The 27,786-nt window shown below is 45.2% G+C and overlaps 4 protein-coding genes across 4 annotated transcripts; 2 read left to right on the top strand and 2 right to left on the bottom strand.

Moving 5' to 3' along the window:
* Positions 1 to 239: 239 nt before the first annotated feature.
* LOC124180732 lies at positions 240 to 12,274 on the top strand. Its single transcript, XM_046566478.1, has 7 exons — positions 240 to 387; positions 1,814 to 2,417; positions 2,984 to 3,330; positions 7,978 to 8,028; positions 8,111 to 8,206; positions 9,034 to 9,381; positions 11,016 to 12,274. The coding sequence occupies exons 1-7, from the start codon at positions 376 to 378 to the stop codon at positions 11,388 to 11,390; spliced, it is 1,833 nt and encodes a 610-aa protein (XP_046422434.1). The 5' UTR covers positions 240 to 375; the 3' UTR covers positions 11,391 to 12,274.
* Positions 12,275 to 13,641: 1,367 nt separating this feature from the next.
* LOC124179313 (pupal cuticle protein-like) lies at positions 13,642 to 15,149 on the bottom strand. Its single transcript, XM_046563520.1, has 3 exons — positions 15,001 to 15,149; positions 14,334 to 14,617; positions 13,642 to 14,248 (listed from the first exon to the last, which is right to left on the bottom strand). The coding sequence occupies exons 1-3, from the start codon at positions 15,010 to 15,012 to the stop codon at positions 14,044 to 14,046; spliced, it is 501 nt and encodes a 166-aa protein (XP_046419476.1). The 5' UTR covers positions 15,013 to 15,149; the 3' UTR covers positions 13,642 to 14,043.
* Positions 15,150 to 16,628: 1,479 nt separating this feature from the next.
* Positions 16,629 to 17,531, bottom strand: LOC124179314 (histidine-rich protein PFHRP-II-like). Its single transcript, XM_046563522.1, has 2 exons — positions 17,373 to 17,531; positions 16,629 to 17,174 (listed from the first exon to the last, which is right to left on the bottom strand). The coding sequence occupies exons 1-2, from the start codon at positions 17,382 to 17,384 to the stop codon at positions 16,713 to 16,715; spliced, it is 474 nt and encodes a 157-aa protein (XP_046419478.1). The 5' UTR covers positions 17,385 to 17,531; the 3' UTR covers positions 16,629 to 16,712.
* A 1,061-nt stretch (positions 17,532 to 18,592) lies between these two features.
* Positions 18,593 to 27,521, top strand: LOC124180731 (histidine-rich protein PFHRP-II-like). The gene is made up of 4 exons (XM_046566477.1): positions 18,593 to 18,671; positions 19,277 to 19,965; positions 25,807 to 25,816; positions 26,434 to 27,521. Exons 1-4 carry the CDS (start codon positions 18,660 to 18,662, stop codon positions 27,088 to 27,090), a joined length of 1,368 nt encoding a protein of 455 aa, XP_046422433.1. The 5' UTR covers positions 18,593 to 18,659; the 3' UTR covers positions 27,091 to 27,521.
* The last annotated feature ends 265 nt before the right edge of the window (positions 27,522 to 27,786 follow it).

The following is a 27,786-nucleotide window of genomic DNA, read 5'->3' as shown; positions in this document are numbered from 1 at the left end:
TCGTACGTGGAGGTAGATAAGGCAAGGTGCCGCAGGGCTTCGCCGAGGTCCAGCGTCAGAGGCCAGAAGTAACGACCGCCTCGTCGTCGGGCAAATGTCAAGGTCGTACTTGGGGCCGTTGAAGTCGAGGCGCACCGGAGCGAAGCGAGGCAGAGCCGGGTTAACATTGGGGTGCGGGCGTGGTCCTTTTCCATCGGGAACCGATTTGCCGATCGCTATATGTGCGGGAGGGGGCCACGTATAAAAGGAACTCTCACCGTCCTCCATGAACACAGACGGAATCGAGAGGAGAGATAGCGAGTACTGGCCGCCAGCAGCGCTATTCAGATTGCAGTACCATTCCCCAAGTACAGTACACGCCAAGTAACCGTCACCATGAATCGTCTGGTAAGTCGCCTTAAGAAACAAAGGAAAGTGAAAGGTGTTGCCCGCCTCTCACAGCGTCACCATCCCCCCACCCGCCACTTATCGCTAAACCTGGTAACCGCCCTGCCCCCCACACCTTTCGTCGCCCCGATTTAACTGTCACCGTGATTCGTCGTTGCTGGTCAAGCTTTTCCACCTCGCTTCAAGGTGAACTGATAACAGCACCGACTTCTTACTCGTTATTCATGCGAGGGCTAATTTTAACCTCTGATATTTCGCGAGCAATTTCTTGCCGCTGCACCGCACCGTTTGCACTTGCGATGCCTGCTGCACGAACGCGCCCACTCTTCCAATTCCGAAAGATCATCTGGTCTTTCTCTTCCGTGCTTCCACACCCGTATTATTTCATTTCACTGACGGACGCGTTCTCATGACCTATCCAGATCGTTATACTTGGAACGGTTTTACTGTGAAACTCGATACGGATTCAAAGCAATTTCACTGTGTAGGTACCTATTTACGCATCGTTTCGTCAATATGCGCTGCACCCAAGCTAAACGAGGGTCTGCAGATTTTGTCAGCCTTCGCTGAGGCTGTCAATTTCTGTCCGAATCGAACCCCAGCTATTCAAATTATCGCTTCATATTATCGTTTCTGATATTCGCTACGTGGGATCTCTTTGATGGTTTCGTAAAATCCTGTGTTACGTGAAAAAAATGCTGCGTTCACTTCGGAAAATTTGTATTCTTCGAACGACAATGTCACGGCGCCAGTGTGAGTCCATCGTTGCACAACGAGGATCCAATTGATCGAGGTGCAACGCTCTCTACTTCGATTCAGTCCGATCTCTCCTCGATCATCGATCAAGGTATAGCGGACAGTTGACAAGTGTGAGTCCGTGACTGCTTTGGCGCCACTCTCCCATCTACGGACAACGATATGCCGAGACCAGACAACGAAATCACCGACATCCTGGTTGCCTTGAAACGTCAAAACCGATCGCGGCAAATCAACAACGACACAAATAAAAATTTATACTCGTCCAGGCACACACGTACACATACTCGGGAAATTCACTGTCCGTTTTGATCGCCTTCCGCGTTCCACGGTCTCCAAAACACCTCATCTTTTCCCCTCGCAAGACGCTCGAGACGTACAGAATTTAATATTAGACTGGACGATGGTGTGCATGGTAAAACCCTGTGACATCCACAGCGTACCTGTTAACCAGTACAGCCCGTAATACAGAACCTGCAAATCACGACAAGACCCAGTTATTTTCACCTAGTCATGCCTGAGACGACTGTAACTTTTGTCCGTGTTAACCGGAGCACCTTGGTCCCGCGATACCAAGGCCAATCGGACCCAGTTTTCTCCGAACAGAGTGCATACTTCGCCCAGATTACGAATCGCGCGTTGTAACCATTCGACCATTGTCCGTTCGCAGATCGTCCTCGTGGCTCTGGCCTCCTCGTGCAGCGCTGGATACTCCGGATCACCGGCCTACGGAGGCCACGGTGTCGGACCTGCGGGAGGCGCCGTGCAGTACGCGCCACCGGCGCCGGTCGGTGAGGATGGAAGCGTGATCGACACCCCGGAGGTGGCGCAGGCCAAGGCGGCTCACTTCGCGGAGTACGCCAGAGCCGCGGCTCGCGCCGCCGAGGAGAAGGCCCACCAGCAGGGCGTCCAGGGTGGCTACGCTTCCCAGGGTCTCGGCGCCTACGCCGCCGGCCCGACACCCGCCCCCTACTCTCGGCCAGCTTACGCCAGCCCGGCCCCCGTTTACGCGAGTCCCGCACCCTCTTACGCCGCCCCCGCACCCCAGGCCTACTCGGCACCCCAGCAGTACAACGGCCCGAGTTACTCGGCCCCCAAGGCCTACAACGCCCCGGCTACCAAGTCCGCCTTCGTCCCAGCGCCCCTCGCTGAGGATGGAACCGTGATCGACACCCCGGAGGTTGCCGCCCTTAAGTCTGCCCGTCTTGCTCAGCTCGCCGAGGCCGAGGCACGCGCCTACAAATACGGTGGAGCCGAGGACTACAATGGCCAGGGTGAGTAATGCGCGGGAGATGGGGTGGCTGAGGTCCCGTTCGTTTTCTTTATTTTGACGGAAGGAACAGGAAGTCGGACCGAACTTGATTTCTTAATTTTCACAGAGCTTTGGTCACGGTAGGGAGTAGGGAGTTACTTAGCTCGAGGATCACCAAGTCGCGAATGAGACTTCTAGCGACCTCGTAGGTCAGGATTATGGTGTGCGTACGCCGACTGACGTCTCAGCGGGTAACGTTTCAGAACCGCGAAACGAACGACTGACGCAACAGCGAGGTGAAACCGGTTTCTACAAACGGTCTCGATCAATAGAGTCCCAGATAAATAAGTTTTTAAACGCGTCCGTAATTCCTCTATGAAGAAGTGATTTATTATCGTAATTCAAACCTCCGATGTTCAATCCATATTTTGGAACGCCAAACTCACGATCAATCTATCTCTCGAGTTTTTCACGATACTCTGGATGTCTCTAAGGCAGATGAGCTCGAACAGTTGAGACAAAAACAGAAAAAACTCATTCAACGAGCCTCTTATTCCTCTCATTTTCTCACCTTGCCTTCCTCTTCAGAATACGCAGCCGCTCCCCAAAGGTACAGCGCCCCAGCCGCCCCCCAGTACAACGCCGCCCCCAACGTGAGGTCCTACGCCGGACCCGGATCCTACTCTCAGGGTGCCCGAGGCTACGCTGCAGCCCCAGCAGCCTCTTCTCCGATCCGTTACGACGCCCCAGCCCCGACTGACAGGGACGGTCGCGTCGTCGAGACACCGGAAGTGGCTCAGGCCACGGCAGCTCACCTTGCAGCTCACGCTGCGGCGACCTCGTACCAGCCCCAACAAGCTTCTTACCAGCCCCAGCAGGCCTACCAGCAGCCACAGAGGGCCTTCCAATCGGCCCAGGGATACCAACCACATTGGTAAAGTGATAAAAGGAAGAGTAAGGAGGGGGAGGAGATGACGGGGAGTGAAGAACCGGCATATAACGCCCCGCGAATAATCGACGTACTGTAAATAACGCTAGGCCAATAAATTGTTTTATATACAAATTTACCATTGTAACAATCGAGATATGCACCACCCACGTTTTCTAATCCCTGAACCGTTGCGCAATTGTACTCCAGCCCGTATCAAACAAACCGCCAAATAATTCTGTTTCTCAATGGAAACGTGATGTAATCATCCCATGCGTTTGTTCAGCCTGGTACTAACGATCAATTGTCTCAATTTTTATTCACGGTAATAAACTGATTGCCAGCTATTCGCTATAATCCCGATCTTTTTGCCAAAAATGTTAACAACCACTTGACACTTGTTCAATCATCAAGTTCTGAAAAACCAATCTAGGAATTCGTTACTGTACTAAAAACCAGACCGTCCAGGGTCAGGATCACCCTGCGTTTCTAGAAACGGACACTTTGCTCCGAATTTACTCTCTGCGTTGAAAGGTTGCGGAAGTTTGTCGTAAAAGTTTGACAGAGTGAACAATATTCTGCACTTCGTCGCCATAAAAAACCATCGCATACGTGTGATTTTATTCGCGCGATCTTAATTTCACACATATAAATTGAGTAATTACACGAATGCTCACATTGCATACACATTTACATAACGTGGTTCGATCCAAAAGCAATTTTAATGTCTACGAGGTTAGTTTGCGAATCACGCTCTGCTTTCGTCGTGTTTTTGAATTCCTCATCAATTCAATGTGCGAATGTTATATTACCGAGGCCTGTAGCCTGGTGGAAATTGATAAAATTGAAGAAATAATAGCAGACGGTTGACCGAAGGCTGGTACGTAGTCCGAGAAGCGGGCAGGTATTACTCATAGACCACAGGCTAGCCTCGATTTGATTTTGTCGCGGATTGCGGTAAGTGTAACTCAAGAGATCATAGAGATCACGACGCGTTTTCACCCGGTGTAGACATCGCGGACCGTTGCAGCGACTCGCGTCTGAGATCTAACGGCCGTAATTCGTCAGAAGCGCCACTAATGAGGAGGAATTTTAAAAACAGGGTACAGGCGGTATCTTTATAAATCCGCCTCTCAATATCAGGGTTACAGACAATCTTGATGTTTGTTTAATTTCTTTCTCAGAGCTGTGAAAATTTTACCTGGACGCGAACCCCGTAAACAAGTAGTTGGAATTGCCGTTTTTCCACTTCCGCCACTATCCATCGACTCGACGTTGCGAAGGTATGACGTAATTACCGTTCACATAACTCGATAGAAGGATAATAAAATTACACGAAAGTTTTGTCAACTTTTTTTCGCGGCAACACGCGCGGCGCGCGAAGCTTTTTTTCTCCAGTTTTGTTGCCTCGTAGGTTTAGGTATAAGAATGACGTAACGGTGGTTTAAATCAGGGGAGCTGGTCACTGGCGAGGCCATCGTAAAACGTTGAGGAAAAAAAAAGGAGAAGAAATTAGGAGCAAAAATCTCAAATTACCGATCTGTATCGCGAATCTTTGGAATTCATGTATTACAACACTACACGCCTCACCTCGCGATTGTTTTTAATATATTATAATATTACGTGAATTTGCTGTCGAGAATTAATCTTACGAAACAGGTCATCGAGACGACGACGTGAGAAGAAATGCCGGAGAACGGAACATCGGATTCCTTTATTCCGCGGCGTGATAAATCGTTCCCCTTTGGCTTTGATTCGTCTTACACAAAACGCAATATAATGATGCGACATTTATGATTCTCCAAGTTTCTGGCAACCGCGTGTAGAAAGCATCCGAGACGAAATTAGGCTGACTTAACAGTAGCCGCAGGTAATTAATCATTGGATTATCCGTGTGCGAGCAATTGCTGATGAGTATCGAGTTACCATCGCGTTTGCGCTTTGAAACCCGACGACGCGTGGTCGGGGAATTATCGTAATACCATAAACAGGACTCGAGATATGCTCGAGTGGATCTATTTCAACGGGACACCCCTTACCCGATCCACGAGGTGGAGTCGATCTGCATTTGAAAGGTCGTGAAAAGTAACGGCCGGCCAAGCCTCGTCGACGGAAAGATATGAAACCGCGATGCATAAACAATCTCACGAGGCTTTTGAGCAGTGCATGAGTATCGTGCAATCGAAATCACAAGAGATAGGCGAATCAACTTACAGGTTACGAGGAATGGCAGCCGACTGAAGTCGAGGCGAGGTCCGCCCCTTCAAATTGGTGGCTTAAGATCACCGTGGTCCAGATTTTTGGCCGAGGTGATCGTCGTTTTCGGTGATCGAGGGATTTCTAAAATTCATAGACACGAGTGAGAGGCGGCGGCGAAAAGTGTAATACGAAGCACTAGATATAATGTTTGAGTCACGTAAAATATATGATCGGCCGATCGGTGAACGCGTTAATTCAGGCACCCGAGCAACGTGAGGTTTAGATTCGTTAACGCCGTTGTCGGCATGACCCAAACGTTATACCCCGTTATGCAACTATCGCTTGCCGACCGACGCGGTCGAGAAAATTTTTATTCGAATTACGGGTGTTGCGACGTTAGAGATTCGACAACGAGACGCGGGGATTAATTAACACGCGAAGTCTAGGCCTCGGCCAATTTGCATGGTTGTAGGTGACAGGCTTGCAATTTGCAGAAACGTTCGGTCACACCTGTCCAATTTTTATAAAAAAATTGACAAACGTCAAATAAGTAGATAATATCATGCGTTCAGGCTGAAGGAATGAGAAAATGTACCCTGTCCTGTTTCGAAAACAGAGAGCCTGATTTATCTGCAGTTTTGTAACTTTGTACGAACAAGGAAACAATCCCGAAAACCGCATCGTCGCGGTTCGACACTCCATTACAGTCGCTAATCATGCGCGTGCAATATTGAAATATAAAAAAAATATTATGATTTGTAAATCGAGACGCAAATGTGCAATTCTAATCGTATCATTGAACATTTTGCACCCAGGTTAATTGCGTCGTTTGAAAAATCTGTAAACAGAAGTGTCGCTACTTATTAAATTATTAAATTCTTCGAACGATGTTCGAGCTCAAGACCATAGAAATTAGTCGAAAAATGAATAACGATTAACCGTTATGATCACAGGGAACTGTTTTTTTTTTTCTTTTTCTAAGTTTCTCAGTTCGGGTGAAATAACCCGCGTGTTTTGATGACGCAAATTACCGCACCAGCACCTTACGTCACTCGCGTCACGCATGTTGAACCTGAGCCGTCCTCACCACATTTCAATTCCAAATGGTAATAACGGTGCATGCCACAACCGAACCGCGTCCTTGCCTCATCCGCGGCCACGAACACCGCACAAGAACAATAACACCTGCTGTGGCCTGCCAGGAAGGTGGACGAGGTGTTCGCCGATCGAGATTGACGCCAGGTCAAAGTTCACGAATCCGTCCCTTATTCGATGATTCGTCGAATTTATTGACAATTCGCAACGAGACGAATTCGCCAACAATTAAATAACAATTATAGAACGAGTAGAAACTGGGTAGCAAGCAAATCATGTGCGTGACCACACGTGGAGCGTACTTACATGAATTTTCGCAATCTGATGCAATGTGAAGTTACAACAACTGTACGAATATTACAAAGGGTAATTAATTAGAAAAGAAAAATGCGCTGCGTTTATGAGGGAAAGCACGTCGATGCATTTTAAAATAAAATAAAATTGCGAGTACGAATAAGAATCGATTCTTATGCGATAAAAGTATAATAGGAAAAAGTTTGCAGATCCGAAACCCACAATTTCTTGCACGTTTTACGCAACACCTCCTACGAGTTGCAGTGTCGTTCTTTTCTCGCGGATTTTCTTCACGTGGGTATCGGACGGAAAGAAGACTGCCTTGAGCAACTTCTCTGATCTATGACTATTGCTTATAGATGCGTAGTAGGTATAATATTTTGCGGCTTGGCAACAAAAGGGCCCATGTACAAACTGTGCCATTTATTAACACTGCAGCATAATGTCCCTGACATATTTTATTCGCGATCATCTGGGCTTCTAGGAGATATCGCGAAAGATAAAGTCTGTAAGAACAGGAAAAAATGAAAACCAAAAAACCTACAAATAAAACAGAAGGATATTTGAATTATTCCGTTTCCAGGTTTTCGGGAATACGAATCATGTTGAAAGTCAACGACTTTAGAATCGGGTTTCAGCTTGGAAAAAGATTATTCAACGATTCGGTTCCAGCACAAGTTACATTTCGACTATTGCCTTTTTCAACATTTAATTGCACGAAAAATATCACTGCAGTTTCAATGCTTTGAAATGTTCTGCGTAGGTACTCGAGACGAGTAACTATTGCGTTGTAATTTGACCAAACTGTTTACAAACCTCGGTGCCAAAAGATGGATAAAAAATTAATTGATTTTCGTTGCTTCGAGCGACGGATAAATCAGAGCAAAAAATAACGTAGGCGTTCCTCGATAGTCGAATTAGCATGAGGATATAGCATCAAGTAACTTAAGAATAATTTCTGCAAGTATGAGGGGCCGCATTGTGCACACGTGAACTTCCTAACCGCAGGGATGAAAGTATTTTTTGAATCGCTAACACTGCTGCGTAATTTTTTTTTTTCCCAAAGTTGAAGATGAACGGCAAAGGGCCGACCAATTACGATCTAGGGAATAACCAGGTAATTAGAGTATTTTTCTGGGCGTGGCGATAGAGTTATAAGGTTGTTGTAGTGGTGAGGCCAACTTGAGGTGCTATAAAAGCGACGGCTCTCTCGTCCCCAGCGCACTCCGATCCGATCCAAGTCCTATAAGGTTTCACGTTTGTGGTGTCTTAGTAGCGCAGCGATGAAATTACTTGTAAGTGCAGCGTTATAACAAAGGATATATTAAAACCACGCAGTATATAGGTGAAAGAATTAATCGTTTTTGCACTAAAAACACTAATCGAATATTACCGCAAAGCATTAGATAATAGGGGAGATAAGTAACAAGCTTAGCACGTCTTGATTAGAACAGCGTTCGATTAACTCGTTCAAAAGAGCTTCCGATACTTACAGTAATGTTTAAAATTGTACAAAAGTCACGGTGCTCGTGTTAGAAATTGAATTCATTGCTTGATAGAAAAAATATCTGTAGACCGTATGATCAGAAATCAATTTTACAGATCAAGTAAGTCGATTCTTGGTGGGCTTAATTTCAGATCATAAATTCCAGATCAAAATATAACATGATTAAGAATGTCGACAATTATTACTCTTCAACAATTATTTCAATCGCGTTAAGCTTCATATCTTTAACCACGTGATCCGATGAATGGTTCCTTTAATTTCGCGATTCAAGGATTCAAAAATCTAACAGATCAGCGCTATCGCGACAACCGGGAGTTCAAGCATCTCCGAGAATCGACTATGCAGCTCACGTAGAGAAAGAAACTTTTGAAAAAGACCTGAGCAGGTTTTCACCTCGCATCTGCGGTCGGCGGTACAAACCGCGTGAAATATGGCCGAGGGAAATCTGGACTACAGCGAGACCGTGCGCGACGGTAGTCGTAACCAAAGAGAGGGGCGTGAAAGAAGAGAAAAAAAAAAGTAGCGTAAAAGGATTGTAAAAACCGTCCCATTGTACGTCGCCGAGGAGAATCACGACGCGTGGGACCCAAAAATGAAACTCTTGTGTACTTCCAGGCGATCTTCTCCATCGCCGCTTCCCTCGTCGCAGCCACCCCTGGATACCAGGTCATCCCCCCGTCTGGATACGGCTACCAGGGACCCTTCGCACCCTTGGCCCACGACGGAAGGGTCCTCGACACCCCCGAGGTGGCCCAGGCCAAGGCGGCCCATCTGGCTGCTCACGCGGCCGCCGCTGCGAGGGCCTCACGACGACACCAGATCTACGATCAAGGCCCCGTTTACGACTACAACGAGGAGCCTAGCGCTTATGAGGCCGCCGCGTATTCCGCACCCTATTCTCAAAGCTACCACGGACCACCAGCTCCTCTGGCCCACGATGGACGCGTCGTTGACACACCTGAGGTGAGAAAAAAGAAGACGAATTAAGGGTTGATGTGCAAGTAGACGGTTTATAGCTAAAAGTGGGTTCATTTTTGGGATCTCATGCATCGACAACCAATCATTCAGTCCCGATGGAGTTTTTTTTTTCATTCAAAAAGTACACATATGTGTATATATACATCGAGCTTAATTTTCAATCGATTTTAATAAGAAGGATTTTTATCGACTCTAACGTCAACCTTTTCGCTGGATATTCTCGAAAGCGGTTCAAACAATTTGGTTGAAAAATTTGGTCAGGATTCGTGTGGAGACGATTATATTTTTCAAGTCTGCCATTTTTCACATATTTCTTATACACGTGTAAAGAATGTTTAGCGATTGAAAAGAAACGTTTTTCTAATTGGTCTGAAATGGGTTTCGGTTGCGAAGAATCAATATCGTATTTGTTACAGTCTCTTTTTTCTCCCGATTATTTTGAAAATGTAGCACCAATTATCTGGGAACCTTTAATTATCGTTGTTATTGTTTATTCCAAATTTGTTTTGCCGACATCGAGCATCACATAAGGAATCGAATGAGGAATTGCGACGGTCCGAAAGTATCGCGTGGGTTGCAACTTAGAACCAGCTAATTCAGACTCGTGCTCGCCTTGTACTTGAACTTTAAAAACCGATTTGTCAAAACGTCATTTTTATGCGCTCTACTGAACACTAATATCATAACCCGGAACGGAGGTTACTCTGTTAGTCAGAAAATAGGCGTCGGAACATTTATTTGTATCCGCTAATCATAAAATTAAATGCATACCTTTTTTTAAATTTCATTCGCACGTTTTTCTAATTTTATTTTTGTGCTAAAGTATTCCATTTCTATACCGAGAATTTGTTTTAGTTAATTTTTTGTTTATTTAATTTTGCAAACTAATGAAATCGAAACGATTCTGACGAAATTTTTTTTACTTTTCCTTAATTTCAAACCAAAAAATCTGAGAAAGTATTTCTAACTTCAAATACTTCAAGTTTTCCTCACACACAAAAAACTATTACGCATAAAAGATTCTCGGGATCAGCTATCGTAGCAGTGAATTATAATCGATCGAGTTACCCGGAGCGCGAAGTCAGCGAACAGCTGGTCACGCTAGATTTATGCTAATCAATCTTCACCGTCAACAACTTTACTAAGGTTTCAAGACTCAAGGGTAATGGATTCTGCTGAATAGCTGAATGAATATACAGGATATAATTTTCCCGTTACATCCAATTTCATTACCTCACACTTTCTCGTCTGTCTCTTTCATTCAGCGACAGTGAAAGTAAGTTCCATAGTGAGTCCAAGTCCGTCCTCACGTGAAACCGTGCTAATTCCTTACCAAGGAATTTTTCTCCCACACGTTACAACGCCGCGTCATAATAAGTTATTATAAATATAATCGCATGGATTCATCGCGGAAGGTGTACAACCAAGTACATTATACGCGATGAAAAATTGACTCTGTTTATAGAAAACCTGAAATAAATTTCCATTTCACGCTCGAAAAATTCTTCCGACAAACAAGAGATCGATTATTAAATCATCCGGACGCGCGGCTCTACCCAACGCCATAAATAATACCCAAACACTCGCACGACTCACGTCTCTTCAATTCCCGTACTCAGGTCGCCCACGCCAGGGCCGCTCATCTGGCCGCCCACGCTCGAGCAGCTTCCATAGTCAGCCAGTACGGCGGATACGAAGACCAGGGTGGTTACAGAGGCGGATCGGCGGAAAGAAACGCGGGATACGCGACACCGATCCAGGTTTCCTACACGCATTCCGCCCCCGTTGGATACCACGGGCCACCGGCGCCTCTGGATCACGAAGGGCGGGTGATCGACACGCCGGAAGTTGCTCAGGCCAAAGCGGCGCACCTTCAGGCCTACGCAAAAGCCGCGGCGCTGGCTTCGCAGCAGGGTTATTCCGCGGCGGAAGGGCCGTCCGATGACAATTCTTTGAAGGAAGGACCGTCCTACGAGGAGAACTATTACTACTGACGTTGAGGACGGGGCTTTATTCTCGCTTTGAGATTCACGTTGGACTTTCCGTATACCATCATGCTCGGCAACCTAGGAAGTTACGGAGAGTCTAACGAGCTTGGAATTCGTCCAGGACACTGCCATGCTCGGTGCGAAGGTTCGAACTCCCCGGTTGAAACGAAAAGGTCGTTCAAACGGTTCTGGGCAATTTTCCAAATTCTGATCTCATCTGGTTTTCTCACCTCGAGGATTATACAGTTCACACGAATACTTGAATATCCTTTGTCGAATCCATTCCACAAATTATATCAATAACGACGCGAGATGTTTATAGATAAAAAAAAAATATCGATCAAAAATTAGAAACGAATTCCGTATCGGATGAGTTGAGCTCGATCTTCCCATTGCATAACTGCTTTTCCGTTGAACTGTAATTGGATCAACAGTTGATTGGCTTTTTCATTGCGTTTTTATCGGCCCAGACCGACTGAATTTCATCCTGTTAATCTGTTGTATCTCTTCTCGGATCGCTTCACTCAGGTACGCGACGGTAAAATCTCATCGATATGGCCTCTCATCAAAAGGAAGAGAAGAATCGAGTTTCACCAAATCACTTCACAAACACGCGCAGTCCGATGAAAGCGAATTGATGATCAAACCGACAGCCGTAACTTCATCGCTCGTGTTTTACCGTCCTTTACTTATCACGGTTTTTATCTTCGTTTCATTACTTCTTTCAACCAGGGATATTCGTTCCGTCTCTTCCGGCGCGCGGCTCGATCACGACTTACCGCCGAAATGTCTTCGCCACTAATTTTTCTACGCTTAGATATAATAATTGTATAATTTACGTGTAGGTACGTTTGTCCTTTGATAAATTATAATATGTTACTATACTATCATATCCTGTTCACATGCGCCGTCCCTTGTTTCCTTATTTTTTTAATAATCCATTTCGAAGATCCGCGACGAAAATCGTCAGTTTCTTCACCCGATCAGTTTCTCGTGTCACTTTCTTTTCAGGATCTATATTACACTCCCGGTTGTCAGTGCGCCACTCTATATTACACTTGCGCTCTTGTGTACGAACATAATGACAATGTAATATGCGCATATCATGCGCTCCACAGAGGCACTTAAGGTGACTGAACAACCTGTCAATTATAGAGATAAGAAATCCGGGCGTTCCCGAAGTGCAACTGTCGGAAAAAACACATCACCGCATACATATGCAATCGACTGCAGATCTCGAGATGAAATTATATTCATATACGTTGAAAAAAAAATTATTTATCAGCCATGATCCCATTGGGTAACTTGTTGTGACAACCGTTGAATTTTGGTCGGTGCGTCAGAAATAGAAAGACGAAGAAAGCTGGCTTCGTATTGCAAAACGAATTCTCCGACCGGGATGAATGATTTTATTTAATAATTCAAAGCGACGCTCGTGTATCTTCGTAATTGGGCTACGAATGCATCTTTCTGTCCATCGAACAAAGCTTGTTCCAAATAAATATATTCTTCGTCAAGTCCACGTTCGGATGAATCGATAATTTTCTGAGCGTGGCAGGGCGATAGTTGCGAAATTAATTGGAGCACACCGGGTATGCTGCACTTATATGCAAATCGGATGAAAGTGTCGAGCCAGCGTTTCCCGGTGCAAATTCTAGTCCCAGCAAAGGGTCGTTAAGTGCCTGACCCTCACCTCGCCGCCATAAGCTGCAGTGCTATGCTAAAGCTATCCAATTATCGCGTGTTACGATCAGCCTCCGACTCCGGCACGCGGCCTTGCTGTTCGAAGATATTATAAGACCGCGAGACGGTCGCGGAAAGCTTCGGGTAAGCGAACCAGTTTCTTCCGACTCGTGTAATAAACTCTTGTGCATCCATTCCGAGACACGCCTTTCTCGAAGTCACGTCGTAAAATAGATACTTTGGTCGTTTACTCGGACGTGAATTCATATTTATCGCGAGCGTGATGGATACTGAGGAATATTTAGATTGTACACAGTCGTCAGTCGTTATAACAAAATAGGATTCTTAGAAATAGGATGCAAGTCAGGCTTCAAATTGCGATATAACTTGGGCGAGGAAAGCTTTCTAGCTCCAAGTATGGAAAACGGCCATATAACGTGCGATCCCATAACGAAACTCTACGCGGATATTAGATGGCAATTTTAGCATGATCATTATATGCATAGGTATGATGTATACGTTTTATATATTTCATTTTTCGATACACGCATATATATATATATATGTATGTATCACATAAAGAAACAGTATAAATTGATGGATAAAATACGATATAAAATGAATGAGTATAGAGTATTTTTACAGAAATATTGAAGGATGTGTTCGATTTCTGGCAAAACTTGTCGATCACCTCGAGAATCCCGCGGGTTGACAGATTCAGCGAAGAATGATCAAGGCGACACATACCTATATACGTATAATAAGAGATCCATGAAAGATGTCCAATCGCTTGTTTGCCACTAATCTTTACATGTATATGGTAACATGCAAGTTGAATGAGTGATTATAATGGAAAAAAACAAACAAGAGCAAAAGAGATAATCGCATGACGTTTTAAATTTGTTCGTAATTTTTTCTAACAATTGCGACAAACAGGCGATTGACGTTTTGAGAGTGATCGTTAAGTACCGAGCGCCTAGTACTGTTCGTGGGCCCCATTCCAGCCTCCATTCCACACTCCGTTACCCGCGTTCCATGCGTCGGGGGTTGCGGGCTCAGCTGGACCAGCCGGAACTCGTTGGGCCTGGGCGTTGTAAAGAGAGAAATGGACGGCTTTGGCTTGCTGCACTTCCGGCGTGTCTATGACTCGTCCGTCAGGCCCAAGAGGCGCCGGGGGTCCGCTGAAACGAGGCAACTATCGGTGTAACGAATATCTCTGACTCGCGTATGTGTTCCTGTAATTTCAGGTAATAGCAATGTAATCACCTGTAGTGAGCGACGTAATTTGCCGCGGCGTAGCCGCCGTCCGGGCCCGCGTACGGCCCAGATGGTCCTCCAATTAGTCCCTTCGGAGCGCGAGCGTTAGCTTCGGCCAAAGCGCTCAAGTGGGCGGCCTTCAGCTGGGCTACTTCCGGTGTGTCCACCACTCGGCCATCCGGACCAAGTGGAGCTGGAACCGCGGAACCCGCGTATCCTCCGTGAGGTGCTCCGTACCACTGCGGAGACCCAACCGCCATCGAGGCGAGAGACGCCAAAATTGACACCAGGGTCTGGAAGGATGATTTTCGATCAATCATTGTTAGGAACGGTCTCTATTTCGTATTTATTATCTACGAAATAAGGACGTTGGTAGTTTTTATTACCAGAGATTCCAGATAATGACAATTATTGCAGAGAATGGTACGTCTTTTTTGAACAAATCATTCTATAATTCATAAACGAATGTCGAAGGGATTTATCTGGTACTTGAAAAGGACTCCCTCCGATAAGTCTAACGTCACGAGTTATTCTTCCAAGGGGTTAAAGTGCCAAGCAATGAATGGTTGAAAGAGAAAATAATGACATGTGGTTAAAGCTCGGATAAATGAGAGGCTTCCCTAGAGTCGACGGATGAGAATCGAGAAATCGTTTGGACGTCTTCCAAAATACTTACCAGAGTATTCATGATGGAGCGTCGATTGATTCCGAGTAGATCTTTGTCTGGTAGAACACGAGGAGTACTTGTTCGTTGATGGGAACAGGTCGTTCAATTTATAGGTAGAGTCGATGCCTCCCCGCGCAGCCTGCATCGCAGCTTGGGAGCCACACCACACCCAAGAAAGTGATCTCTTTCTTACTCCCATAGAGAATAGCGACCCAGAGCAGAGCCAGGGACCTCTCAATTCCGTAACATTAACAGAGACGCCCTGTTCATAGATTCTTAGTGTGAGTAAGTAATGCAGGTATGTTACTGGGATACACGCCTATACGCCCATGCCGCGCGAGAAACAACGCGTCCGTGTGACTAGGTGTGGGTTTCAGAGTTTCAATTGACATTGACATTTTAACATCCACATCGACACTTGCTCTTGCATCAGCGCAGCAAATATGTTACAAGAATTTCCGCAGGGCGTTTTAAACCAAGGGGTGAAGGGAAGCGCAGCAGGTTTGCAACTTCATCGGTAATTCTCACAGTAGTCATAGTCAATCGTAATGATCATCGATGCTCTAACGATGTCCTAAAATAGTTGCATCTAAGATTGGCGACTACAAGGTGAGCATACCGGAAGCGTTTTCAGCGTGAGCAAGGATGACAGTAATTTTGAGGAATGAGAATACCTGCGTATGTAAACCCGTTATCATTGGTAATAATTACTGAATCGTCAATTAAACTTCTACGACCAAGGCTCGGTCGAACTGACCTTGCCGTAGCGAGGGCAGCGCCTTGTAAGGCTACTATAATCACGGTTCGGCTTGAGGAAGTATCTGAAGAATAAGAGGAACGGTGATCAATGAAGGGACCATGGAATTAACAGCGAGGAACGTCTACCGCATTGTTGATTTGCATGAATCCGTTGGATACCTTTCGGCTATCGAACGACACATACCACGAATAATATTGACTGCAGGTGATCGACCTTGATTACAGTTTGCGACAGCCGATACGGTATGACTTGTGGAACTCTTGTTACACAGCGTAGGTAATTAAAAACGATATCACGAGCTGCAAACCGTGACATTTGTCACTCTTATCGACACGGAATCAAAATAGAATCGAATACTTACCTGCAACGATATGCATTCCAATCACGGTAAAACATGCAACATGTCTCGAGGTGATATAGCGTGGTACGTGTCACCGACACAATCTTCCTCGGTTCACCGATCAGGTCACAGGTATCCGTTGATCCTGCGCAGTGGGCTTCATTGTCCGTGCAAATGTGTCTTTGTAACGAAGAAAAAAAAAAAAGTGGTTTCCTTCGGGGCGAGACGTACGCCAACGCTCAATCGCGATAACTGGAGTGCAGATCCTGATGCGGAAAATGACGTTGCTAACCTAAGACATTCTGTACCGAGTATACTGCAAGAGAAATGGATAATAACGGTTAAGCGTACCTTTGTTTTATAATAACCGAGGTACAATCTAGATTACACCAGAGGCTTGCCGGTGTTCAATGCATCCTCTGTGCAAGGTGAATGGTAGATAATATTTATGATTGCGCAACGAAGGATGCCGATGGGTTGCCAACGTATCGGAGTTCATCGTCGTAGAAGGTTTGGGTTCGATTTACAGCGTCGCACTTGATATCGATAATTTATTCCAATAAATGCAACCTTAAAACAAACCGCGACTTCTTCATTCAATCGGACGACTCATCGTTCGGTCTACCACTGGTGATGGGGTGCGCCATAGTAGCCGGAATGCGGTGCGTGGACAGCCTTGGCTGCCTCCTCGGCGAGGGTGACGAGGTGAGCAGCTTTGGCGTGAGCCACTTCAGGAGTGTCGACCACGCGTCCGTCGTGACCAAGGGGGGCAGGCGGTCCGTGATAAGAGGCCAGGGGAGCGGCGTACTCGTGAGCACCGTAGCTGGAAGGACCCTGTTCGTAATCACCGTGAGGAGCGGCGTAATGGGCATGAGCAGCGGCGTCAGCGTGGGCAGCAAAGTGGGCAGCCTTTGCGTGGGCCACTTCGGGGGTATCGATCACTCGACCATCGTGAGCCAGGGGCGCAGCTGGTCCGTGATAGCCGTGAACCGTCGGGCCGGAAAGATAGTGACCACCAGAAGCCAACGAAGAATGGTAACCCGGGTGGCCCAGGGCGAGCGCTGCGACGGCGGACAGGACGATCTGAAATTTGTAATACCGATGTATTGTTTTCACTGTAGACGTATGTTGCAGAGATTCGATGAGACGATCGTTTATGCTGCATATTTTGACGCCAATTTGACGTTGGCTCTGAATCTGCACAATTCAATGGAATTCACTGGACATTTTATGTGGCAAGAAATTTGGACTGTGAAATGAGGCGTTGTGTGATCTACTCACGAAGAACTTCATGTTTGTTGGTTTGCTGGACTGTTTGATCTGAGGAATGGTGCGTTTCGTAGCTATTTATACGTCGAGTTAAAACAGAACGGTCACTTGTGCTCTGCACGTGTAAATCGCAAGGTTTCACGTAATATTCGATTGATATATCGATATTTTGTACACATTGTTGAGCGTGCGAGTATTATTATAGATTTGGTAACCAGCGCTGTACCGTTTGGGTGGGGTGTCTCGCCATACGGGAGAAAGACAGACGTAGATAAGGGATAAAAAGATCGAGTGAGAGTAAGACAGCGAGAGCAAGGGAGTGAGAGTTGACTCGAATAATAGCCGGCATAACAGTCTACTTACGTGAATATCATACGTGCCTTGTTAACTCAGAACGTGGACACGACGTATTCACGACAAGGCGAAGGTTCCCATTACACAACTATAAAACAAGCTTTTGCATTAATTGGCATCGGTAACTCTACGTTCCTTTAGAACAAACCGCGACATAGACGAACAATAACGTATCGATGATCGGCATCGAGTCAACGGCTTTCGAGTATCAATTACTTCCAATTACGAATCGGTTGGATAATAGGTGCGGAAATTCGATCGGAACAAGTCTCTTTACATATAGGTAGGTATTTACTTGTGGTAAAAAGATGATTCGGATCGCGGAGTTTCATTACCTCTATTACTACCGTCTTAACGAAGGCTGTAAGTTAAAGAATTCGGATTTCACCATATACAATTCCCATATCAAGTCGTACGTAACAGTTTGCACCATGGATCTCATCGGGAATGAATGGTCTCGATCTCTAATTTCTGTGCGGAATATTTCGCTCATATAGTAGTGAGAATGACTCGTAATTGAACCAATGGAATGTTTCGGAACAATTTCCCCTTTTTGTTTAGTACGCAGCCGTAAATTAACCGCGTTGATCAAGGATCATGGTTACAAGGAGTGGCGTAAAAGCGTGTAGGGTATTTTGAAACACTCGGTGCACGACAGGTCAGAGACTGGGAGGCCAAAACCTTGCTGTACTTTTTGGGATACATTCCGCAGATATGAACAACGGTATACCTTACAAACGGGCTTTCACGCTGCCCCGTGAAATTCCAATTTAATATCCAGTCACCTGCACGCGCAGCATAGCTCGACGTCACATAGACCACAAACTCGCGCCCAAAGGTGGGAGCAAATATTGAGTAATTAAGGCAACTTCAATCTGTATATAAGACCCGACGCTGTCTCCCTAAATCACACACGTTCCCCAAGTTTCCGAGAAACCAGGAAAGATGAAGTTGCTCGTGAGTGTTTTCATTTATTCCTACTAGATACGGAATTCAGCCGAGGACTGTATCAATTAGCAAACCCATTTCGCTGCTGGACCACCGAAATTCGATTACAATTATAAAAATAACAAAAATCACTTCGTTTTGCAAAATTTTGCGTCGCGTTTCTCTAGATTTGTTTCTGGCAGGTACGGCACAGTAACGAACCTTTTCAACGTAATTTACAATACATTGTACGATACAGAATTCAACTCAATGCAGCATTGATTAAATTTCTCAATTAACCGACAGACGAGACTTGTTTCGAACTCAGGTAACAGATGGAAACATACAACGCTCTTGTTACTTCAATTTTCGTGCGAACAAAGAAACGTTGATCAACCGCCGTGTCAAACGGCGTCCTTAGGCAATGACACGCAGAAGACAAGACAAGACGACCGCGACGGCACCGTTTATCCGGCATCTAAATTGTTTCCCAACACATGGCCATACGGCGTTCCCCGATTAGCCGGTCAATTATTTTCTTCACGTACCTACGCTGTCCCGCCAGCGAGGCGGAACCAGCCGCGATCATAACGAGCCATAAAACCCCCTTAAAAAAAAAGCTTCTCTCCCCGCAGATTGCTCTCGCCGCCGTCGCAGCCGTGGTCGCAGCCAGACCCGGTTACTCGAGCTACGATTCGGCCATCAGCTACGACGGACACGGCGCAGGGTACGCCGGCTATCACGGCCCTGCCGCGCCCCTCGCTCACGACGGACGCGTCGTCGAGACACCCGAGGTCGCTCACGCGAAGGCTGCTCACCTCGCCGCTCACGCCGAAGCCGCCGCCAAGGCGTCCTGGGGCGCGCCGGCCGATGAGGAATACGGCTACGGTCACTCCGGTCACGTGGTCGGCTACGCCGCCCCCGCCGCTTACGGTGAGCACTCGGCTCACGCCGGGCACGGATACCACGGCCCTCCCGCCCCCCTCGACCACAAGGGGCGCGTCATCGACACCCCCGACGTCGCTCACTTGAAGGCCGCTCACCTGGCCGCTCACGCCGAGGCTCTGGCCAACGCTCACCACAGCGGAGGCTACGAGGGCGAAGGCTACTACGGCGGCTCCGCCGAACACGGCTTCGCGCACGGCGCGGGTCACGCGTATCACGGACCTCCCGCCCCCCTCGCTCACGACGGCAGAGTCGTCGACACCCCCGAAGTCGCTCACGCCAAGGCCGCTCACCTCGCCGCTCACGCCGCCGCCAGCGACGCGTACGGACACGGTTACTACCACGGATACGCCCCGGCACCCGCTGCCTACAACAAGTGGTAAAATCCCCGCCGAGACGAGGGATGATCCCGACTACTGCTAGGCTGGGCGTTTTTCGTTGAGCCTGTCCAATGCTGTGACGTGTTCCTTAGTTTCTAAGCGTGATAATAAACTGTTGTTAACATTTTACATGTACCCTTGATTATGTTTTTTTTGTTTAACTACTGCCTGTCATGGCAGTAAAACCTCATCCCCCGTTGCCAATTCCACGTGTTATTTCAAACTCGAACGGCCGTACTTATTGCTCATGTCTGCGTTGATTCTACCGCGCGCGGTTTTCCGTTGCATGCAATAATTGTGAAAATTGCTACGAATCCTTCATCCTTGTGCCTCCTTGCTCAATTCTGAGAGCTTGTCGAAGAACGAAGGTGAGTCCTTCCCGTAGATTTCTCCGTTCGGTTACTTCATCTTTGTCCGCGTAACGCGCAAAGCAACTTTTTATACTTACTCAGTTGGGTAGAACGTGTATTAGAAAAAAATAAAAAGCATAAACAGACAATCGGGTATTACGACACGGGTATAATGTATGTATATAAGTTCTCTATTTTGCAATTGCGAAGGGTGAATGCAACCGTTATTTACAATCAATAAGACCATTCGATTCGCACAATTGATCTAATTCAGTGCCGGGAAACAAGCAATCAACGCAATGCAAAAGAATATTCGTGTAGAGTGTGTCTGTTTCCTCTGGATAAAAAATAGTTATTATTCAGAGATATCTCCTCGGAATAATAAACCCCACCCGAAGGCACAATATCACATTCTGATCGGACAAAATGTAGCGCAATTTCAAACTTATGTACGTGATATCGTGCATACTATTATAATTTATTTATACATACGCACGAGGCGTGCCGCGCACTGTTCACTCAACTCACTATCACGCGCAGGCGGACATGACACGATCATATTCTCATTGTATTTAAAATAACGACGTAATAAAATAGCCTGAAATACCTCGGTGCAGTTCAAGGCTCGTATCCCACTGTGCATGGACATGTATACACATGGGGCACGTATATTTTACATGATATGCGAACAGCCGCTCACTGCAAGACACAAAGAAAACCATCATCATTTTGTAAAGTCGATTATTAAGCTTTTTCTCTGACGAGATAATAAAATCAATAATGGTCCCGGTTTTCGAACGACTTACGGGGAATGCCTCTGATTGCCCTGATGGAATTAATTACGAGGACATCGTTCTTCCTCTTCCGTGTTGGCTCGTGGAGGACGAAACATCCGTTCCTTACTCCCCCGATGTGATGTTCACCTGTGATATAATCCCGCCAAATGGTCCGTAACGACTATAGATGATTAGATTCTAAACTGCAAAACCAATTTCTAATTTTAAAAATAGTGCGTATATACGATTTAAATTCACATTATTTCCAGCTGGCACGGGTAAATACTTGAAACTAATTGAAATCAATGTCAACAAGTTATTCACCCGAGTTCCATACTGTGTAAACATTCAAAGTCGCATAAATCATGTAAACTCAAAAACGTGTATGTATAACGACTAATTAAATCGATCAAGATATAAATTTACCAACGAATTAAGCCGATTAGTATTCATAATACGCTATCGTACAGCATAGACGGTAAACGACTGATTATCCAGCTGGATATATGGCATTTTCTTTTCAGGTCTGTTCGTACGGTACTACACACACACGCACGCACACAAGCGTGGACGGAAGCTTTTAACAAGCATTCGCAGGTTTGATTGGAAAAAAGCGAGACCATTGCGAATGAATTTCGCTACACATTCTCCGCGATAAGCAAAAAAATGCAGCGATCTCGAAGTGAGCTGGGATATTCTTTTGTTCATATTCCACCAAGGCAGCCAAGGACGCGTGTAGAGAGAATACCTGCACAGCATCCCTAAGCAAAACCGAGAGTGTTGGCACAAAATCTTCGATTTCACGGGAGTCGGCATGTGCCGCTTGACCTCGGTCTTGTGGCACCCGGATCCCGGGAACGACACATGCACACATTACGGGGACGCGCTATCGGCAATCAGGAGCAAATTACAGAAGCCGGCAAGAGTCGCCCGAGAGGCGGCTTGACAATAATAGTAAATCCCGCACGGAGCCTTTCCCTACAATTACAAAGATACAAAAGTTATTTTCGTGGTACTGTAGGTATGCCGTGTGTATTCAGCACGGTGGCTGCTGCTGCTGTCATGCGGAAACATTCGACGGCCTTGACGGTCAAATGATGTAAAAGTAAACCGTCAATCGGGATATCGGCAAGTGGGGAAGCAGCAAAGCCCAAATGATAAAAAAAAAAAAAAAAAAAAATGATATAGTCAGAAGTTACGTGTGAAAAATATTTTCGCGAGAACTACGATCCTAATAACAGTTCGATAAGACTAACGAATCGTAACAATGGCCAATGATCGGCGGCTAGTTCCTTGCGCAGAATATGATTCTTCGACTTCCATCGGATTTTTCACCCAAGAGAATACCGTTTTTACACAATTTTGCCGCAAACTTACTTCAGTTTATTCATCATTAGCGTTTAACGATAGTTGTATAAAAATTATTCACTTTTGGATTCTGAAAAACAAAAATATATCCCTGTATCAGAATGAAAATTTTCAAAATTTTGTCTGTTCGTATAAAACTGAATCTGTGTTATCTTCTTCTTATGAAAATTCACTCTACTACATTTTACGTTGAAAAATTAATTCAACTTATTATTACACCAACAAGGCATTCAATTTCCTAGTATTAGGCATTCCTCTAGAAAACTTGAATTAGATTTAATTAGCACGTGGCGCTTCGATGAACGGCAGCGGTTTCACCGTACAGATCCAATAAAAGGTACGTAACGTCGTAACATGGTAATCGGATTGAACCTCTCGCAACAAATGTACGTGGAGGATTGCGTTGCGTACTTAACGCTTATATGCGGAATGGAGCCGGACTGCACGCACGCACGGGCACAATAACGTTGCGCCAATATCTCTTTTTCCGAAATTGTATTTCGATTACATAAAACGTAGTATAGGCCGCGCGGCGCGAACAACTAGAGATCGAAGAGAGAGAGAGAGAGAGGGAGAGAGGAAAGTGAAATTATTTAGATGGATTTTCTTGGGACTATTGTGTCAGTATATTGCAATACATGCGGGTTCAATCGTACCGAGGAATTCCACATATTTTTTTGCACCCAATTTTAACCATTTTTACACGTAAAATTTTAAACCACGGCACGACATTGCGATGGTGCATGTAATGTATAAGAGCGAAAATGTGTGGTGAAATTGATGGAAACTTGCTACTCTAGTACTTTAATTTTAAGACACTTTCTGAAATTGAACAAAAATTCGCAATATTTGATGATAATTGTACAAACTGAGAATAATTTGAAACCAATTTCAATGAGTTCTGAAAATGGTATTCAATCATTTCAAATATTCTACCGAATCCCAAGGTATTACGATTTTCAAATAAAATGCAAATGCGTTTTGAAACGTCATAGAATAATATGCAGGGATCATTAGAATATTGCAATGTAATAGTGCATAATGTTGAACACTGCACCGTGCAGCATGACGTAATAAAAGTAACCGTGTCATCTGTGATATGAGGCAATTGCAGCCGCCCATATAATGAAATTCCTCTTTAACATCATATGGCGAGGGGCGTGCTGATCAATTAGGTAGTTATAATATTGAGACACCTTCCATCGACATTCGCTTCGGTCTATTGTTTCTACTTAAAAAAATTAACGTTGCATGCAAATTCTCGTATGCATACCGTGAGCCTTGACATGTAATTTGATATTTAGGAATTCGTTGATTTTTTTACAAGTGTAAGGAATAAGACCGCAAGAACTGATCGCGATCAAGATAACGTCGTCAGGACGATCTATCTAGGAAAATATATCCAAGGAAAATTTTGTTCAACAATAACTTTGACGGTCCTATGTTTAGTCAGAAGAAAATTTCTTTGTAGTTATAAATTGTCAGAAAAGACTTAAATTTGGCCCTTTCATTCTTGATTCCGGAATTCTACTTTCTCCGAATTTTTTCAAACAACTTTCAGAACTTCCAGTTACTCGTAGTTTTGTATTGTTCTTCAGAAAATTCTTCAGAGTCAATTGAAAATTTTGAATGAAAAATTATATAGAACATCGTAATGCAGGGATCTCTGATTTCAAAATAAATCAGCATGTTTCAGTTTTTAGGTGGTTCTACTTTTCTTACTAGTTTTGTAAGATTAAACAGCCAAGAAGCAGCTCAGCGGATACTTTTTTTTCTCCATTTACCAAAACTGACCAAGATATCGATATTCACTTAATGATCTCAAATTACACTTTCAACCGCACCCCGAGTCGAATACCTTTATTATAGGCATCAGAATCGACGGTTCTGCAGTCATGCGTGTAACATATTTTTCCAAACACGTATGTAAATTTTTATATTAATTCAACATACGCTATTATTGGGCGCTGTAAACAAAGTTGTATAAATTGAAGCGATTTTTTTTATACGCATGTTTCCAACAATAATTTCAAAATATTATTACCGTATAAATGACAAAATTTGGATGATGTTAATTTTGTTATCTGGGCAGATAATCGTCAAGCGAATAGAATAAACAATACAATAGATTCAACCAACATATCGTGCCGTACGTAGGTAGTCAAAATATTCATCAAAATCTGTTTTTGAAAAACATACTACGATAAAAAATGGTACGAATCGAGTTTTGTGAGGTAGAGGCAAAACCCTCGACGCGCAAATTTTGCCAAGGTAATGTTAAAATGCTACCGTCCATCCGAAGAGAACATTCATAAATCGTGGATTTAGTTACATTGTGAAGTATTCCAGAATTACAGCTTCGTCGATCACCCTGGAAGCCACTGATTCAGCGCATCAACATTAAACCGTTGAACAAGTTTTCGTCTAAATTGGCATAAAATTTGACACTGACGTCAAAAACATCTATGCGTGATTCGAAAATTGCAACACTGTCCCTGACAAGTCGACGAACAATTGATAGACATGCCGGACTAGCACCTCGTCATCTGTCTCTCGAATAACGCGTATGTACATACCTATGTCGATATGTACGTACATACCTATAACGCGCTTATAGGCGGAAGCATAATTGTAAAATGAGAATGCAATATTGGAAGGGCTGAGGAGAATGGGGACTTGGCTCCTGTTCGCAGTTCGGCCCCCAACGAGACCTGCTGCCCGCGGCAACGTCTCCGACGTGCCTGACCTCGACACTCGAATCTAGACTGTAGATCGGGCATTCCTAGAGGCTCTCCGAGGCGAGAGCGAGGGGTTCGGGGGCCCGAGGACCCTCAATGTAATGTCAATGCCATAATATTATGTGTAACATTGGAACGGGGCGGGGTTCCAGGTGTAGGCCGACAAAACGTTTCGGATTGATATATAAAGGGGCTCGTTACCTCAGAACGGCACAACAGTCCACATCACTAGCGAGTACTGGATAACCAGCAGCGCTTCAACCTAAGAAACATGAAGGTCTTCGTAAGTAGTTTTCAATCTTGCTTCATTCTTTCTTATACAAATCAATTTTCATATTGCACCCATTCGAGCAATCCGTGCAACGAAATCGAAAACTAAATTACTTTAAACCGCACCTAAACCGCATCAAAATTTCTCTGGATTTCACGTCTTTCGTTGTTCTTAGTACGAGATTTCAATATACTGAACCGCGACACCAGAGAAAAGTCGTTCTTTTCGAAATCATTCCTAAACGGGCAAAGTTGCACCGTTCATTTTGTCGACAAGCAAAAAGTTTCCAATCCACCGCATTGAAAATTATCTACGATTCGGTAATTAACATTTGTAGTATCGACTATGTGAGAAAATAGATGAATATGAGGTACTCGGAACAGTCTTCACGATCGAAGCCCATTTCTATCGTATTTCTTTCTCTACTGCGAACTCTTGCGGGAGCGTGCAAAAATAAGATAAAAGAGATCTTTTCGAATCAAGTACGGCTTACTCGAGGTAACGCGTTACTTTGCTGCTAAATGTTACAATATCACCTTAATTGCACAAGCTTCACTGTTAAAAATTTCTGTATGAAACTTCCTACACTGCATTGGAAGTTTGATTCGGATACGGAACAGCTAATTCACCATACGTTCACTGGTTATTCAATTTACAAACACAATAAATTTACTACACAATTTAGTAAATTCAAATTACTTTCTTGCGCTTTTCTTATAAATTTTAATAAAATCAAAACAATTCTGTAGTAAATTTACCGCAAATACATAGTAACTCACGTCGCTACACTGAATTTGTAAATTTGCAACCTGGTTTTGCAATTTGACAACTCCTTTGTACAGTAAACGTGTAGTAAATTCACAATCGGTTTTAACAGTATAAAAACTCGACGATTCAAATATAAATTTCACCAATAATCTCCGCAGCTAATATAACCGACTCTCTCCATCCGACATGATTCCAGATCGTCTTGTCCGCCCTCGCCGCCTTGGCCGCCGCCTCCCCATCGGCGATCGTGCCCTACGGCTACCACGCCGGAGCCCCCCTGGGTCACGACGGTCGCGTAGTCGACACCCCTGAGGTGGCTCACGCCAAGGCTGCCCACCTCGCCGCCCACGCCCACGAAGCCGCCAAGACCTCTGGATACGGACACGGAGTCCACGGATGGGCCGCCCCTGTCGCTCACGCCTGGGGTGCCCCGGCCTACGGAAATGCTTACGGATACGCTGCCGCTCCCCTCGCCGGTGCCTGGGCTGCCCCAGCCCACGTCTACGGAGGCCACTACGCCCACGGTGCTCCCCTCGGCCACGACGGACGCGTCGTCGACACCCCTGAGGTAGCTCACGCCAAGGCCGCTCACCTCGCCGCTCACGCTCACGAAGCCGCCAAGACCGCCAGCCACGGATACGGAGTCCACGGGTGGGCCGCCCCTGCTGGTCTCGCCTACGCCGCCCCCGTTGCCTACGGACACGGGTACGGACACGGGTACGGACACGGACACGCCGCCCCCATCGGACATGACGGCCGCGTCGTCGACACCCCCGAGGTCGCCCACGCCAAGGCAGCGCATTTCGCCGCTCACGCCGAGGCCAAAGCCCATTCTCACGCTCATTACTGGTAAATTACAACTGGATGAAGATAAATGATCTTCCACTGCGTACCTCGCCGACCACCGTCTTGCCTCTAGGAGACTCCCTTTTTATACGTACGATACTGGAAAACCAATGCGACGCGCGTCGGGCTAGTCCGATGTGCCCGCTGAAATAGACAAAACTTATTTTTTATCAAAAACAATGAGAAAAAAAACGAAAAAAAAACACGAAAAAACATTCAAAAACAAAACAATACACGCAACGCTTTTGGTATACAGACTGAACATTTTCTTTTTTACAAATACTTGTGGTTGTTTTACCGAATGATGCTGTGCCTTCAGTTTCATACGATATGTGGAATTGATGTAATTCATTTCTATTATTCCTGTTGTTTGTGTATAACGATGTTTTATTGAAAATCATATTATCATTAAAGAGCAATATGTTTTAAAACATGTAATTCATTGTTCACTCCGTTCATTAACCCCGTCCACCGGAATACTTGGACAATCCTACAATAGATGCCTCCTCAATTCTGGATCGTGTAATTTGGGCTAATACCCCTAAATTAATAAAAAAAAACATTCACCAAAGTTTGTAAAAACAAATCATAAAAAATAACGTAGAATCTACACTGACTTTCAGCGAAATTACAGCTTCGAATTAGCAACAAAACACTTTTTAAAATCAGTACCGACATGTTGTAAATCTTTTGTAGTGTACAA

The sequence above is a fragment of the Neodiprion fabricii genome, chromosome 4 (assembly GCF_021155785.1).
Source record: "Neodiprion fabricii isolate iyNeoFabr1 chromosome 4, iyNeoFabr1.1, whole genome shotgun sequence".
In the NCBI taxonomy this organism is placed as follows: Eukaryota; Metazoa; Arthropoda; class Insecta; order Hymenoptera; family Diprionidae; genus Neodiprion; species Neodiprion fabricii.
The sequence above is the reverse complement of the archived record's forward strand: the minus strand, read 5'-3'. Positions and strand labels throughout refer to the sequence as shown.

What these genes read in the sequence shown, in the direction of transcription:
- LOC124180732 (XM_046566478.1), top strand. An exon ending in ACGATCTAGGGAATAACCAG is followed by an intron (nt 8,029 to 8,110) that starts GTAATTAGAGTA and finishes GTGCTATAAAAG; the next exon opens with CGACGGCTCTCTCGTCCCCA. An exon ending in GCGCAGCGATGAAATTACTT is followed by an intron (nt 8,207 to 9,033) that starts GTAAGTGCAGCG and finishes GTGTACTTCCAG; the next exon opens with GCGATCTTCTCCATCGCCGC.
- LOC124179313 (XM_046563520.1), bottom strand. An exon ending in AATTACGTCGCTCACTACAG is followed by an intron (nt 14,249 to 14,333) that starts GTGATTACATTG and finishes GCCTCGTTTCAG; the next exon opens with CGGACCCCCGGCGCCTCTTG.